The 14,791-nt window shown below is 63.4% G+C and overlaps 1 protein-coding gene across 7 annotated transcripts; it reads right to left on the minus strand.

Annotated features, from left to right (window-relative positions):
• Positions 1-234: 234 nt before the first annotated feature.
• On the minus strand, positions 235-14,753 carry LOC116575562 (cysteine and histidine-rich protein 1). 7 transcript variants are annotated; one of them, XM_032316939.1, is made up of 4 exons: positions 14,122-14,502; positions 5,672-5,910; positions 4,750-4,961; positions 235-3,162 (listed from the first exon to the last, which is right to left on the minus strand). In XM_032316939.1, exons 1-4 carry the CDS (start codon positions 14,485-14,487, stop codon positions 2,771-2,773), a joined length of 1,209 nt encoding a protein of 402 aa, XP_032172830.1. In that variant the 5' UTR covers positions 14,488-14,502; the 3' UTR covers positions 235-2,770. The 7 variants fall into 7 exon arrangements, with proteins under 7 accessions (XP_032172830.1, XP_032172833.1, XP_032172831.1 ...); XM_032316942.1 differs by lacking the exons at positions 235-3,162; positions 14,122-14,502 and adding exons at positions 3,530-4,452; positions 14,664-14,753; XM_032316940.1 differs by lacking the exon at positions 235-3,162 and adding an exon at positions 3,530-4,226.
• Between the last annotated feature and the right edge of the window lie 38 nt (positions 14,754-14,791).

Genomic DNA, 14,791 nt, shown 5'->3' on the forward strand with positions numbered 1-14,791 from the left:
GAGCAAGGGCTGTGGGGGGAGAGGGGGGTTTGGTGGTAGCAGCTTCTGACTCTTGTCCAGGCTGCTGGCAGAGCCCATGAGGCCGGCTTCTCATTTAAGGAAACACAGACAAAACGTGGTTTGGAATTTTTTTGAAACCATAGTTACATACAGAAAATATCCAAAGAGAACACAGACCACAATAGTGACATGTAAGTCATTTCCCACAGTGATAAAAACATCTCTCTCACTTTACTCTTTAAAAAATTACTTTTATTATCTTTGTAAATGTCTCACTTGGGTGAGCCGAGCGATGTAGTGCCCAGAGGGGAGGGGTGATGGCAAGGACTGGAGGGGCCCCCGGGACTCCCCCACATCTGCCACAGTTCCTCCCCCTCTCTCTAGGTCAGGACACCAAGATGGCAAGGGGTCCTGGAGAAAGACCGCCAGTGTTTTCTCCTTTCTAACAACATGTAAATCAACCCCACCAGTGAGATGCCACAGGGAGGTTTATGGTGCCAGCTCCCAGGAGTGGCTGAGATGCACCACAATCACCCGGGGTGTCTGTCTCCAGCAGCTGACAGCCTCAGCTGCTGAGCTGACCGTCACCGGGTGGGGGCCGTGCTGGGGACAGTTGCTGGGATGTATTACCACTCCTCCCGGGCACCCCCAGACACATACTCCTACAAGGAGAACCTTGTGTGGGTGCCACTCTGTCCCCCGCACGCCCTTGGGCTGCCGGAAATAGTGGGCTATGCGCCCGCAGCACCCAGAAGCCCCTGGTGTGCAGATCCCAGTGCACCGGCCACCCCCATCCCAAAGGGCTGCTAGACCTGGGGATGCAGAAACAGGGCTGAGGAGGCCCAGCCACGTACCTGACCTGCATAGAGATCTGCTGCCCCCAACCCTGCCCCACTTGGGAGAGCCTTTGGGCACCACCCCTCTGCGGGCTCCGATCTCTCGTGCATGCACCCAGACAGGCAAGCCTGGCCTGTCCTGGCTCCTCAACAACATGGTCACCCTGAAATCCAGAAGCTCTAGAGATGGTGTCCACCCCTGAGAGAGGCTGAGATGCGATGACACAGCACCATCTCCTCTACACACGAGACCTGGCACACAGCACTCGGAACGTCCTCCACCATGCCTGCCAGGTAGGGGGCAGCCCCCAAGGGCAGTGGGACTCATGCCAGGGGGTGCCCCCAAGGATGTGCTGGGGGCTGGGGAGGCATCTTTCTTTGTGGAGGGTAGGAAAGCAAGCATAGCACCTCTGGGTGCCCTCAGCAGCCAGGCACAGATGGCCTTGCAGGAGGGGTTCCCTTGTGAGCCCCGTGCCCTAGGCTGGAAACGGGAGGCTAAGCAGTCTTCTCAGTATAACTAGGCCAGCTGCCCCGGGGGAAGAACTGGCTCAGAGGGCTGCCTGGGCTAGGCACTGGGATGAAGCTGTCAATACCCCAGGATTCCCTGCCTCCGTTTCTCAGCTTCAGAGCTGGGAGGGGGAGGGACGGAAGAGCCATGCAGGCCTGCGGCTCTGCACTCCTGCTGCCTGGGCTCCCCTGCATGCTGAGCCGACTCGGCCCGGGAAATGGGGAGGTGGGGAGGTGGGGGGGGAGGACTGAAGCACGGGGCGGGGCAGGCCAGGCCAGGGGCAAAGGAAACGGTTCTTTGGTATTGAAGCAACAGAAACCTATCGCAGAAGAGCCGTGTCTCCCAAGCAAAGGAGGGGGGCCAAACTTCCCCTTTCTAGCAGCTCTGAGGGTCTCAGGGTCCTCCAGTCAGGGCTCCTTGCCCCGGTGTGAGGCCCACACACTGAGGCCTGCTCGCCCCAGGCCCGGGCCATGGGAGCAGCAGAGTGGCGGCCGTGAAGAGCCCCCTCCAGTGAGAAAGCGTGCTGCCCAAGGACTGACCTCCACAGGGGCCCCCAGAACACAAGGCAGGCAGCCAGTCCCTGACAGCAGGCTGTGGATGGCCGGCCCACTCAAACCTTCACCCAGCCAGGCTGGCTTATCACCAGCAACCCCCACAGCTTCCCTCAGGCTGGGGTGCTATGCCCTCAAGGCTGAATACAGAAAATAGATTCTCTCTTGCTAAATTTCATAACTTACAGAAGAGCCTGTGAAGACTTCAATCGTTTTCCTGGGAAGAGACAGAGCTTCACCCTGGATTCTGAAGCATCTGCTGAGCCCAGGGGGCCCAGTCCTGCCTCTCTGGAGCAGCTGGTTGGGGGGGGGGGGGGCGTGCACTGGGGCCGCTGCAAGGCGCCAGCTCAGGCTGCTCCCCTGTGCAGGCCTGTGGGGGAGGGAGCAATGCCTCCAAGTCTCCGTTGGGGGTGTGCACGGGGGCGAAGGCACAAGGACCTCTGGCCCTGGCCCAGGCCCAACCAAAGCTCCCCCAGTGTCCAGTCGCAGCTACGCCTTTCCCTCAAACAAAACAGAAAGTAGGAAACAAGGGTGCCTTTTTAATTGCAATCAAATATGCCGTCTGAAGTCAGCGTGCTCCCTGAGCCCGGCCCAGCGCGGACAGTACGCCTCACTGTGCCGCTGGGGGCCAGGGCGTGGCCGCTGGGCTTAGCCCCATCGTGTCCGTGAACCACCGTCTCCTCCGCAGGTAGCCCGGCCTCCGGTGCTCGGGACAGGGGAGGCAGGGCAGAGGGCGAGGCGCGCGCACTCACACCTTCGCGCACGCATGCAGACTTTCCCAGTGTTCGCGTTGGCTCCTCCTCCTCCTCCGCTGAAGCGGTCAGCGGGCACGGCGAAGCCACTGTGGGCAGGCGCGGGCAGCCGGGCGGAGCCACCTACTTCTGGATCTGGAACAGGAAGAGCCGCAGGTTGATGTTCTTGGCGGCCAGCAGCTTGTTGCACTCCACGGAGTCGACGATGGGCAGCGGCACGTAGTCCGTCTCGTTGCTCTCGTTGGTGAAGACGAAGTGGTAGATGACGGGGCTGATCTTCACGTCATCGTATGGGCCCTTGAGCAGCAGGAAGGAGCACTCCAGGGGCGCCGTGACCTTGCTCTTGAGGAGGAGCTGGAAGGACAGCGTGCGCTTGCACGACAGGTTGGGGTTCCGCTCCGAGTCGTTCACACGCGCCTTCAGGACCCACGTCTGGTTCAGCACCGTGAACCTCGGCGTCTCGTAGTACAGACGCGTGATGAAGTCATCCGTGCGGTACGGCCGGAACTGGACCTCTGTGGAGACAGACAGGCCGGGAAGAGCCGGCAGTCAGTGCAGGCGGGGCCGGGGGCGGCGCCTTCCAGAGGCCGAGCGAGGACAGAGGCTCAGCCGGGGAGGAAGGCAACTTACCCGCAGGACAGAGCGTGCTCTGCTTGTCACAAGGCAAATCAAACGCAATTATGGCAAACGGAGGCGCACACAAGCTTGGGGGAAACAACTACAAACAGAAGTGACACGCATTAGCTGCAGGGAGTCCGGGCGCTGAAAGAAGTGAGCGGCCCGACCCTTGCTGGCCTCCCGCTCTGCCTCCCCCAGGGCCCAGCCCAGGCAGAGGGAGGCCCACCCGGGGGCGTGGGTAAGCAGACACACAGACAGGATGCGTTCTGAGAACAAGTGCACTTTATTGGTTCGGATACAGAGCTGCCAGAAAAGCCGGCGGGCGGGCACGCGGCCCGAGAGCCTGTATGGGGCGCAAGGCAGAGCGCCGGCGTGTGGCCCGGTGCTGGGCGCCTGTGCTGTCACACAGTTCTCTCAGCACAGCCCGGGGCCCGTGGCCCGCGAGTCCCTCCACGGAGGCGGCCAGTCCTTCCTGTGTGCACGGGGGTCCCTGCCCGGCCACCGCCACCGTCCTGATGCCTCGGCCCGCCCAGACCGGCAAGGCCTGGCCTGGACTGTTTGCGCCATGGCGCCCAGCAGGGCAGCTGAGGCTGCAACTAACCATGGGCCATGACCTTCTGGTGCTGAGGCTGCCGGGCCCTTCGCCTCTCAGGCCTGTGCAGGCCCGCACCTAGCCAGGCCTAGTCCAGGCAGGATGGCATGGCGTGACCGGTTGCCTGTGGCTGCCCTTGATGCTGAGCCGGCTGCCTGCTGTGGGCTGAGCAGTAGAGGGCCGCAGTCTCCCTCAGCGGCCCCTGTGTCAGCAGGTGCTTCTTGCTGTTCTTGTGTCTGGACCAGGCCCTGGCCTGGTTCCCGCTCCCCAGCATGTCCAAAAGCAGTGGCCGTGGCCAGGAGAGCCCGTGAGATCCAGCGGGCCTGAGCGCGGTCCAGCCTGCCCGTCCCTGGGCGTCCACTCCCAACTCTGCATTTTGAGCGGAGCACCCTCAGCTCACGCAGGAGCCCTGCCCCTGGGCATCTTCTTGATGGCCTCAGGAGCCCCGCGGCCACGGCAGTATCTGCCTGCAGGACCGGATGTGCTGAGTGCTCTTCTCGCCTTTGGCTCCACAGGGCAGGCCCCTGGCTGCCGGGCCCTCCAAGATACACCCACCTTCTGCTCAGACACTGACCGTCCCAAGGGCTGTGCAGCCCTGCGCAGTAGGACGCCACCGTGTTAGGGTGGTGGGGCCAGGGAGGGGAGGACAGGTGAGAGGGCCTCTGAGAGCCATGCAGGTGCCCCCGGGGTGTTGCCCCGGCCCCTCCCGTGCTTGGCCTCTGGCACGTCTTCTCCCCCAAGGTGTCTTCCCATTCACTGAGAGCTTGTCCAGAGCCTGGCCACCCAGCACGGCCTGTGCCTGCTGCTCAGAGCCCACTGCTCCCTCAGGTCCCGACCGCCGCACACCCCCCTACCCCCCGTGCGGCATGCAGTGGGCGGCGGGGCGCCTCACCTGTGTAACCGATCTTCTCAAAGCTGAGCAGGCTGAAGATGCTGTTGTACAGCTGCATCTCCTTGCGGTGGCTCTGGTCCATCTCGTCGAGGATCTCCATCAGCTCGTTGCCCGTCTTGGTGGGGTGGGCACAGGCAGCCTCATGCACCGTCAGCTCATGGAAGGGACCGTGCCACGGGCAGCCGATGCGCTTGTATTTGCACTGGGTCACCCTGGGGAGGAGGCGAGCACCGTGGTCATGGGCTGCGCCCCGCGGGAGATGGCTCTGCCCAGCGGTCCTCCAAAGTTGGGCCCCTGTCCAGCCCTACTCCTACAAACGATCCCTTGAAGGACATATTCACCGTGTGCCAGCCCCCAGGAAGGAGTCCGCGTGCATGTGAGAGACTGAGGGAGAAGGAGCACAGGAGAGCTGTGAATCCACGTGCCACCTACATCCTTTGCTGGGCAACGGTGGCCACTGACCATGGTCTCGGACCCAATGCAGCTCTGCCTCACGTGAGGCTCACGGGCCTGAGCACCGGTGGACAGCAGGGCTGGCCGGCAAGGACTGGGTCGGGCGCCTGTGCAGCTTTGTGCTGAGCTCCCAGAGCTGGCCGTGCTCTCCTGGGCCCTCTCCTAAGAGGCCCCCATGCAGCCAGGGAACCCTGGAGAGCCAGGGGCATGTCCAAACAGCCAGTGGGTCCAGAGTGGGGCCCACTCCTGTTCCCCGCCAGGGCTCAGGTCCTGAGTGGCTTCAGCCCGGCCCATTCCGGCAAGGCTGTCCCTGGGCTAATGTGTGCAGAACCCAGGGCCAGGGCAACAAAGACCGACCAGAAGATCCCGCACTCTGGGGCCACGCCTGCAGCAGGCTGGCCTCCAGCCCCGCCCCAAGCCCCCGGCATGCGGGGAAGCCTCCAGCGGCCAGGCCGGCCCCGCAGGTCACCTGTCCTGGCACTCCTCTTTCTGGTGCCTCTCCAGGAGGGAGCGGGGAAACTGGCGCAGGCAGAAGCCACACTCGGAGGGCAGCTCGCTCACGGCCTTCTCCACGGCCAGGTTGCGGCAGCAAAGGCTCTTACTGATCTCACAACGACAGTTAGGGCACGTGGCCTGCTCCTCCTTCAGCCGGGCATCTGCTAGTAGGTGGATAAAACAGCCAGCGCACATCAAGTGACCGTTAGTACACTGCGAAGAAGGAAAGGGAGATGAGCTCACAGACCTGCAGGACGTGCACACGCACGCACCAGCCCGCCCCGTGGGCTCCCGCTGCAGAAGGGCCTGCAGGTGCGGAGAGGCAGCCAGGGCCACTGCTCTGGAGGGACGGGCCCTCTCCCTGGAACACGGCCAACACACGGCCAGTAGGGCTCCTATGGAGAGGCAGGTGACACAAAAGTGGCCCTTGGGGGCTTGCAGAGGTTACTGAGCCCCACTGAGGTAGACCCACTAGTGGGGACGGGCTGGGCCACACTGGGGCTTGGAGCCTTTTCCCGACCCAGGGGCCCGGGATGGTCTCAGGGGTGCCCTGGAGGCCCTGATTTCAGGACACCTACGGGAACACAGACTCTTGTCCAAGCCTGGCAGTGGCACATAGCCAGCAGCTATCAAGTAGCGGCAGACAATGCTCCCCTGTGCTGGGGGCTGGGGACCTGGCTCAGACAGACCCCTGGCCTGGCCCTTCCACTCTAGCCCTCCTTGGCCAGCACAGGCAAGAAGGCAGCTGCCACCCAAGCAGCGAGGCTGGCGTCCTGCAGGGACCCTCCTACAAGCTAGCGGCACAGAGCTGTGGCAGGTAGAGAGGCCTAGCTGGCCTGGAACAAGGGTGTGTGGGCACAGTGCTTGCCTAGAGGAAAGAACTGGGGTCACGGGCAAGACAGACTGCCCACCTGGCTCCGTAGGCGGCAAACCCCCTTCCTCTGGGAACCTGCAGACCTGAGGCCCAGACACTGCCCGGAGCACCCCGCCCCCTCCCGGGAGTCCTTGCACATGCCGACAGCGGGCCGAGGCTCAACTCTGGTCTTGGGTCTCTGGTTCCACACATACGTCCTAAGTGCCCATTTGGTGCCTTTCAGAGAAATACACAGGCTGTGGGCCTGGCCCTCCAGGGGTAGCAGAGACCCACAGAGAAACCAAGAGATACAAGAGCAAAGACTTGAGCTGAGCGTCCGCTCAGGGCAGACACAGCTCCCCGGGCCTGGCCCTGGCTGGTAAAAACCTGCAGGGGCAGAGGTCAGAGAATGCTGGGGGTCGGGGGGAGGCAGGGTTCTGCTGAGGGTTAGCTGGATGTCCACCTGGGAGACTCTCCCACAGCCAGCTGAGGGTGAGCGGGCAGATGGCCTGGGCTCATCAGCTGCGGGAAACCTCCGGAAAGCCACCAGGTGCAAGCTTCCCTTGAAGTCCCGGACGCTTCTCGGGGAGCTGCCTAGCCACACCCACACACACGGGACCCTCAGTCAACACCGGCCGCCATCCCATGGTCTCAGGGCTCTGCGTACCCTGAGCCAAGGAGCTGTGGGAGGCCGAGGGAGTTCTGGGCACCTGTGTGCCAGGCCTGGGGCTAGTGAGTGATGGGACTTGCGCGCTGAGGACCAGTGCGGGTGGGGGGCTGGGTCTGACAAAGGCCTCACTCACAAAACCCATGGCCACACAAACACCACAGGTTATCTGTACTAAAAATCTCCACTTCTAAGTCAGGCCAAGAATTAAAATGTGTATCATGAGGAAGGGGAGCTAGCTGGGCTCAGGTTGGAGGAAGGGGCCTGGCAGGGGTGGGCCAATGCCAGCTCTGGACACGAGGGCTGGCGGGGAGTGGGGAATCCCAGGAGCAGCTAGGACGGGCTGAGGCCTGCTCACAGGGGCAGCAGGCTGGGAAAGCACCATCTCCTGTCCACCCCCAGGGGCCGATGGAGAAGCCAGACAGGCAGCGTGAGTGAAGGGCAGGGCACACAGGCACAGGCACCACGGACCCTTCCACCTGGCGGGAGGGGCGGGAGGCCCGGGCTTGGTCACGGCCCCCGCCCAGGGCCAAGCCCAGCACAGGCCTGGCTTCGCTAGACCACAGTCCCCGAGAGAAGACTGCTGCCGCCCGCCGAGGCATAGGGGACGGCATCTGTGTCCTCTAAGTGCGTCTTCCTGGGAGGAGGGACTTCAGCCCCCGCCGGCCGTGGAAGTGAGGACACACCCACCACCGGGGGCCTCCGGTGAGGAAGCCTGACTGGACAATAAGACCCTTCACTTCCAGGGCCTGAGGGGCTGAGGCTCTAGCTCCAGCGCCTTCTAGGGGTAGGCTACGTGGGCAGGGCCCGCTCTGCAGCCACCACTCGCCTGAGCAGAGCAACAGAAGCCCGCTGGCTTCTCGCCTGCGTCCGGGTGGCCCGGCCAGGGTGTGGGGTGAAGGTGAGAGGCCGGGACGCCGTCCAAGGGCCTCCTGAGGAACACCCATGCTGCCGAGCATATGCTGCGAACCTCCCAGCGCTGCCCCGAGAGTCCGCTGCTCTGGGCCGGGGGCTGACCTGCACACCCCTCCAGCTGGTCTCTTCTAGAGCCCGTGGGCCACAGGAGCGCCCAGGCTTTCAGGCTAGCTCCCACCCCCTTCCTCCTGTGTTAAATGCAACACAGGCTTAGGTGATAGACACCACAGAGAAGCAGCACCAGGCCCTGCCCTTCTCTGGGGAGAGGTGGGGTCACTGCCCCTTAGGCCCCACGACCTCAGTTAGGAGCTGGAGAACAGTGAGCCAGCAGGAAGCTGCAGAGTGCTGCTGGCACAGCCAAGGGACAGCTGATGTCCACATACGGCCATTATCTGCGATGTTCTTGGGTCCAAACGAGGTGCTGGTCTGGGCCCAGGAGGTCTGTCCACACAGGGTGCATCACCAGCTCCAGAACCCTGCCCGCTCTCCAGGTCTTCCCTGCCCTTCTGAGCAAGACTCCAACTCCATAGGCAGGTCTGGGCACCCGGTAAGGCAGACTTAAGCCTCCTCAGCGGCCGGGTTGGACTGCACCTACCCCAACTTGCCCAGCTGGGACCCAGCTCCCCAGGGACGCTGCGCAATGCCAGCTACACACCAAGCCTCTCATGAACAGTGAGGGCAGGCCAGAATGCCCCACTCCATGTGCTAGAGCCAAGCCCCCAAGAGCCTGGGTACCTCCAGAAGCAGCCCTGCAGCGCCCACCCAGGCTGCCAAGAAGATCCTGCCAGTGGGAGGGGCAGGCAGAGGGGCCCCCCAACTCAGAACATGACAGGGCTTCCCAGGACGGATGCTGGCTTAAACTCTAGCCTACAGGTCACCAGCGGCATGACCCTGGGCTGGCCGCTTTCATCTCTGCGCCTCCCTTTCCTCAGGCACAAAAAGTGACAAAGACAGGACGGGCGCATCACGTGCTGAAGACCCGGGGTGAGACGTGTATGACGGCACGGCTCAGCCTCCAGCATGCGACAGGAGCAGAATAAACACCCACCGTGGCCATCACACAGCAGAGCCTGCCCAGACCCTCACAAGGCCCCCACCTGCAGAGCAACCCCACCCCAGCCACAGCAGTACCCCCCACGCCCCTCCGCAGACACCCCAGGAGCCGGCACGTGTCCCTCCCAGGACAGAAACCCCTCCCCCCACCTGGCCGCAGGCAGCTCCCGTGCACCGGCCAAAACCCCCGAGTTAAGGCGGACTGAAGGTACCATCCACACGCATGAAGACGGGCCCTAACCCCAGGCCTTGGGCTGTAACGGGCCTTAGCAAATACCCCTCAACTCCTGGAAACCGAGACTTGGTCAAGAGGTCTTTTAAGCCCTGTTTTGCGCTGGGGCTCTAGGGAGGCTCGGCCCCCAGACCCACGTGCGCAGCACACCCTCCAAAGCACGGCCAAGGGCACTAACCCCAGAGCTGCCGCTCAGCCCAGCTGGAGGCCCCCACCGCGCTCGTCAAGGCTGCATCCCAAATCCTCGAGGTCTGGCCCCACACCTTGTCAATCTCTGTATTCAAGGGACCTAAGAAGAGACCTCACAATGTCCAAGGAACTCAGCTGTCCCGGGGAGAGCCAGGCCTCTAACACTCAGCAGGTTTCGGGTTTGAAGTCCTGCACCAACAGCCTCTGATGCCTCAAGAGCTAGGACTCGGGCAGAAAGCAGCCCTTCCCACAGCCAGGCTCTGGTTCAGAAGGCAGGCACTCCAGGGTGAAAGGCAACTCAAACGACGAGCAGCCGCCTCAGAAACACACAGCTGCTCGTGGAGCCAGAGTTCAGGAACTTTCTCCTCTCGATTTGGACACCGAAGCGGGTACGTGTCCGCAGCTCTACTCTTACCTCGCCGCAGGAGCCGGGAGCTGGGAAGAGGATCCCAGGCCAGCCGGGTGGGCGGCCTCACAGGGGCTCCTTAAACATCACTCAGAACACAGCCTGCAGCGCCAAGCACTCTGACAAGGGTCACACTGGCTGGGGCCTGGGCAAAGATGGGCCCACCCTGCTTCCTAGGCCTTTTACCAGTGTGACTGCCAATCGAGTAACGAGTTTCCTCGAGCCAGGGCCTGAGCCGAGCGCTGGTGGAGACAGGAGACCCGCGGGGTGAGAAGCACGGCAAGGTACTCCCAGCCCTGCCACAGGGCAGAAGCGGGCCAGCGCCCAATCAAGTAAAGACAAGCACCCTGTTGCAAGAGAGGGTGGCCACCGCACAGGGCCATGGCCGCTGTGGGGCCCTAGAAGAGACACTGGAGAGGGAACGGAGCTCCCAGGCGGAAGGGGCACAGCTGCCACACGTGGGAGGAGGGGCCGTGCTGCCGGCAGGGCAGAAAGCCAGTCGGGGCCCCCACTACGACTCCTCCTTCCCCGATGGGGGTCACAGGGAACTTCTGGCTGAGAACACGGTAAGAGATCGGGGAGCTCTGCGGCACCCCCCACCCAGACTCTGGCCCACAGCTCAGGGCCTCAGTTGACATCAGCATGGTCCTACCAGGTGCACCATCCGGACAGCAGATGGGGCCCCATGTGAAACGCTGGGGAGGCCTGGGAAGGAGGTCAGGCTGTAGTTCTAAGACTCCAGGCACTGCCAAGGCTGTCTCCTCCAGAGAAGGGCACTCATACACACGCCGGGGTGGGGGGGGCAGGCACACTGGTGCCACAGTTCTGCCCCCATAGCAGGGGTCCTGCTGCCCACCCTGCACCAGTATCCCTGCTCCAACTCCAGCCCTCCTGCCCCCACCTGCGAACCTGCCCCAGTGGCTTCCTGGGACTCTGGGAAGTGGCCCCATACCCTGTTAGGTCAGTCACCAAGGACACACCCAACACCCGCACAGAGAACATCAAAGCCAGCACCTGCTGTACCCACTCCATCCCTAACCTGACCCAACTTGAAGTAGGCCATGGTGAGAACCACCTGCATGAGTGCCTCGCTTACACCAAAGCAAGCCCCAGCCCAGGTATGCGGCTCGACGTGCTCCATGTGTGGGAGAGCCAGCTGCGTGGGGCCAGGGCTCCGACTCAGGAATAGGTGGGCAAGTCGGCTCCAGGTGAGCTCTGGCCACCACCACAGCTCCCCTGGTGGCCACAAGGCAAGCTCTCAAGTTACGGTGTACTCAGCCCACTCCAGAGGCCCATGGAGCTATCCCCCCAGATTCAGCCAGGCACAGCGCCCGGGACTCGGCATGGCCCCTGGCTATTCTCCTCACCCCAGAGCTGGGCACATCTAGGACAATCCCCAGACACACAGTGTGGCTGGTGCCTGCCCCCCAAGTCACATGTCCTGGCCAGGGCGGGAGGGGGCGGTGGGAGAAGAAGTGTTGCTGGTAGGAACAGAGAACAGAACACATCACATGCCTGACACTAGCCTACCAGAAATGGCCAGTCAACACGGCTCACCAAAGAAGGCCCTCAGAAATGGAGGGGCTGAGCCCAGGCCAAGAGGTGATGGCCAGTAGTGGGCCCCAACCAGAGACACACAGAAAGCTGTGTGCCTGCCAGTTTCAAAACAGTGTGTGTAGGGCCCAGGACACTCATGACCAAACCCTCCTGGGAGTAAACCAAGCTCAGATGCGACCAGGCAATGGCTCAGCGTCTCCAGGCCCATCCCAGCCACTACCCTCAATGACCTCATCCAGGGTCGTATGCAGCAGGAGCCACCAAGAACCCTTCCCTCCTTCCTCCGGCCCCTCATGGGCACTGCTATGCACCCAAGTCAGCACCCCACCCCCCAACGGCACAGCTTCCAGCACCCAAAGCAAGTGCTGATCCGTGGAAGGACTCTAGTCAGCCTTTCTAGAGTCAAGGGCTCTGTTACTGTTCACATGTTCTAGAGCTTTCTCCAGGCCTCCAGAGGTGAGAGGAAACACCTCCCTACCAAGACCTGGCTGTCACTTGGGGAGAATGGACGTGGAGGTGGGGGACCCGTACCACAGCACACAGCTTAGCGTCACGGATTCCTCTTGCTTAGCACCCTGCTTCCAGGGAAGCTGCTCAGCACAGCCCACGAGGCCATGGGGAAGGCCACAGGTCAGGGCTGTCTCAGCGCCTTCACTCTCTCGTCACAGCTGCTTAGCTGCCTGCCTCCAGCTTGCCCAGGACAAAGCTCTGCTCCCAGCTCTGTGTGTGCCGGTTTGAACCAGCGAGGCTCATAGGCTGGGGACCAAGAGTCCACACTAGGCAGCCTATTATCATGTCATCATGCCGGGACCAGGTCTAGCCCACTCACAGGATGGGAGTCCCCCCAATTCCCCCGCGACTCTCCCTGCACCCATCAGTGGCTTGGCTTTTGGGGGCTCTCATTTAAGACCCAAGGAAGGAAGAACTCTTCCACTTGAGACCAAAAATCACAGGCAAGGGAGAAAGGGGCTGGAGAGGGCACAAGCCCTATGGGGTACCCCAAGGCTGAAGGACTATGGGAAGCACTCCCCAACTGTATCAGAAGACCTGTGGTATTCCTGAGCTAGGGCCTCTTGCCAGGAAAGGCTGAGAGCCAGTACCCTCCACCCAAAGAACTCAACCCTTTTCCCTGCCAATGCCTTCTCTTTCCTGTCACCTGGGCACACCAGGGTCCTCCTAAGCTATGTCCTGCCAAAGCAGGAAAGGACGTGGAGATACAGAGGCTACCCAGACTAGCCTCATGCTGCTTACTACAAAAATGGCCCTCTCTGGGCGCCTGGGTGGCTCCCTGATTAAGCATCTGCCTTTGGCTCAGGTCATGATCCCAGGGTCCTAGAATCAAGCCCTACATTGGGCTCCTTGCTCTGAAGGAAGCCTGCTTCTCCCTCACCCACTACCCCTGCTTGTGTTCCTTTTCTCACTGTGTCTCTGTCAAATGAACAAATAAAAATTAAAAAAAAAAAAAAAAAAAAAGGCCCTCTCACCCCTGGTCCCCAGTTTAACAGCAGGGAAACAAGGCCCTATCAGCTAGGACCAGCTCCCCTAAGTGCAAAGCAAGGTGACAGAGAACCTGTTCCGTTCCTCAAAGGGGTTCTGGGAAGAAGGGGTGTCCAAGTCAGGGTGGGGAGGAGGTGCTGAGGTGCACACAGGGGAGCAAAGAGGCTGCGCAAACTGACCCAGCCAAGTGTGGCCCCTGCTGCTATGTGACGCACGGGTGAGACCCACCAGGGCCAAGGACGCTCCCTGATGGCCGTGGCTGGCTAAGGACGGAGTCCAGCCACCATTCTGAATCGTCACGTGGATAAAGGGGGCTGGACACAATCCCTGGAGTGCTGGTAGCCGGAGGAGCCCGACCCGGTGTGGGTCAGGCTGGAGGGGGTGGGAGTCCACCTTGGGGCACAGCAGGCTAGAAAGCACAGCATGAGGTCAGGCTGGGAAGGGGCTTTGCAGGTGGCTCATCCACACCAGGAAGGAAACACAGGGAGAGAGGAGGGACAGAGACGATCCTGACCCTTCGGTGTTCTTCCAAGACCAGAGGAAAAGAGAGTCCTTTCCGCCGCGAGCTAGAAGTGCGCCCGAGACGCCTGGAGACGGCTTTCGGGGGTGTGGCTGCTCAAGAACAGAGAAGGTCTCGAGTGAAGAGGGAACCCCAGGGTCGCCCTGAGTCCCGGGAGGGGGGGGCGGTCTGGGAGGGGGTGGGCGTCTGTCGCCAGCTTTCTTGGGGGTCAGCCTGGGAGGGCGCGCTGGGGGCTGCTGACGTGGGGGCAGCGGGGAAGGCTGGAAAACAAGGACGCGGCAAGACGAGATTCGGACCGAGACACAAGGGACGTCCGGACGAGCGAGGCCGGACTACGACTGGGAGACCAAGTCCTGCGAGGAGCAGAGCTTCCGAACGGACGCCAGGAGTCGCGCCCGCTGGGGCCCCGGAGCTCAGACCCGGCTTCCGAGGGCGCGCGGTGCGCGGGCTGCGGCTGGGGGTGGGGGTCGGGAGGGGGGAGCGGCCGCGGCGGGGCTGGAGCCGGGCTGGGTCGGGGTCGGGCCGGCGGCCCTACCTGGTACACGGAGGCCTTGGGCAGGTCCAGGCAGACGGTGCAGCACAGCACCGAGTAGAGCCGCTCCTCCAGCTTCCCGCTGCCCGCCGCCGCCGCCGCCGCCGCCGCCTCGGCCGCCTCGGCCGCCCGCAGCCGCTTCTTGGGCGGCGCGTCTGGGTCGCCGGCCGCTTCCTGCAGCTGCCGGGCGCCGGCCAGGCCCGCCTCGTCCGGGAGCCCGGGCCCCGCCGCCTCGCCCAGCGCGGCTGCTGCCGCCGGCCCCGCGGCCGCCCCAGGCCCGGCCCCGACCCCGACCCCGGCCCCAGCCGGCACGGCGCCGGCGGGCCCCGCGGCCGGCCCGCCCCCGCCGGCCTCCTCCGCGCCGGACATCGCGGCCGGTCGGCCCGGCGGGCGGGTGCCGGCGCGCACCCGCGGCTGGAGGCTAGGGGCGCCGCGCGCTCCCGCCGCCCTCTCGCTGCCGCCGCGACCCCGCAACCCCGGTCCCTGCGCCGCCGCCTCAGTGGGCCCGGCCCGCGCGTCGCCCCGAAGCCGCCGCGGCCACCGACCCCGGCGCGGCCGCCATCTTTGTTTTCGCTGCGCGCTCCCCGGCCGCCGCCACCGCCCCCTCGGTCTCCCTGTCACGTGACCGATGGAGCCAATGGGAGCGCCACCCAGGGCTAGACGGCCCGTCCGC

This window comes from Mustela erminea, chromosome 16 (assembly GCF_009829155.1).
Source record: "Mustela erminea isolate mMusErm1 chromosome 16, mMusErm1.Pri, whole genome shotgun sequence".
In the NCBI taxonomy this organism is placed as follows: domain Eukaryota; kingdom Metazoa; phylum Chordata; class Mammalia; order Carnivora; family Mustelidae; genus Mustela; species Mustela erminea.